The 1,417-nt window shown below is 49.2% G+C and overlaps 1 protein-coding gene across 2 annotated transcripts in view; it reads left to right on the top strand.

The window, feature by feature from the left end:
• Positions 1-171: 171 nt before the first annotated feature.
• grin2aa (glutamate receptor, ionotropic, N-methyl D-aspartate 2A, a) overlaps positions 172-1,417 on the top strand; it is a 213,496-nt gene continuing 212,250 nt past the window's right edge. The window contains exon 1 of one of the 2 annotated variants that reach the window (XM_014006933.1): positions 172-655. In XM_014006933.1, the coding sequence (XP_013862387.1) occupies positions 515-655 (141 nt within the window). In that variant the 5' untranslated portion in view covers positions 172-514. Of the gene's footprint in view, positions 1,143-1,417 lie in introns of both variants that reach the window. The other variant, XM_014006934.1, reaches the window with a different exon arrangement.

Here is a 1,417-nt window from a genome sequence, read left to right as displayed (position 1 = left end):
ATATATATACACACACACACACACACACACACATACACACACATATATTATCCATCTACTAAAAACGATTAGATTACAGTATAACTTCTGATTTGTTTTGCAGCATCATTTTTAGTAGTTATCTTATTTTTTTAAAAAGCATGATTTCTTGAGTCTGTTCTTTGAGTCTTTACGGAACAACCTTAGTCATGCGACTGAAAACAGTTTCGGAGGAGTTGTTGCCTTCCAGGACAGATTCCTGTTGAACGGATCGACCTGCTGCTGCTGAAGCTTTTAGCGCAGAGAGGAGAGAGAGCGAGGGGAAGAGCGCGCGCAGCAGACTGACGGACCCGCCAGTCCGTCCATCCAGCTGCCCCTGCATCTGCAGAAGCGCGCGGGCATACGCACGTTCAGCACACACGCGCACACTCACTCACTCACTGCCCCCTCGCCTCCTTGTTCCCCCCCACCACCACCACCGTTCCCACGCGCCCGCGCGTGCGGCAGCTCGAGAGAGGCTTTCGGAGCGAGTCCCATGCAGGGTTTCTGCAGCCCGCCGCCGGCCGGAGCGTCCCCCGTCTGCTGCTGCTGCTGCTGCTTTCCATGCGTGCGATGCGCGTCCTCTCCTCCCGGGACAGGAACCACGGCATCCAGGGCAACTCCGATCCCAACCGAGGCAAGTTGAGCCCCCCCACCCTCTCCCTCCACTCCTCTCCCTCCGTTTACCCTCGCCCCCATCTCCCCCCACCACCACCACCTCCATCCCCACACTGCGCGCGGGGGGCCAACAGAGATTGCAGTGGAGCATCAGCAGTGTAGGCGCACACACGCAATGAAGATTGGATTACAAACAACAGTGGTTCTGTTCACCGCTGCACCTGTGAAGTGTTAAAGCCAAGAGGGGATTTCATTCATCTTTTTTTATCTTTCCTGTTTTTTTTTCTTTTTTTTTTTCTTTTGGACACGCTGGGAATTATTTTCTACCAGAGATTCTGAGATTTCTTCTGTACTCCTCCATCCAAGCTCCTGTTGTGCAGTAGATGAGAGAATAATAATATTAAGATTAAAACGCCAAGAAGCTGCATGGTTGTTTTCAGGAGAGAGTGGACTGTTGCAATGTCATCTCACACTACAGTTTTGGAGCTCTGTGGAAGGGAGATGCTGTAAGTATCTGGCTTTTTCTTTCGCCCCTCTCATCAGTGGGTGCTTTGCAGCTTCTTTTTTTAAAAATATATAAATAAACAAGACAGTAAAATATGCCCAAATTATCTCCTCCACTCACATTATAGTGATGTCTACTTTATGATGCTGCAGGGCAGTGAGCATAATCCAGAAAAGCTGGGGGAAAAAATCATGGACTTTACCTCAGAACAAACACATCTTCTTATCTTCATATCGTTAGAACACAGTGGTGCACCCCACATAGACTGTAGATGAA

Source organism: Austrofundulus limnaeus, unplaced genomic scaffold, assembly GCF_001266775.1.
Source record: "Austrofundulus limnaeus strain Quisiro unplaced genomic scaffold, Austrofundulus_limnaeus-1.0 Scaffold38, whole genome shotgun sequence".
Taxonomy (NCBI): Eukaryota; Metazoa; Chordata; class Actinopteri; order Cyprinodontiformes; family Rivulidae; genus Austrofundulus; species Austrofundulus limnaeus.
Note: the sequence above shows the minus strand (reverse complement) of the source record. Positions and strands in the feature narration are given on the sequence as shown.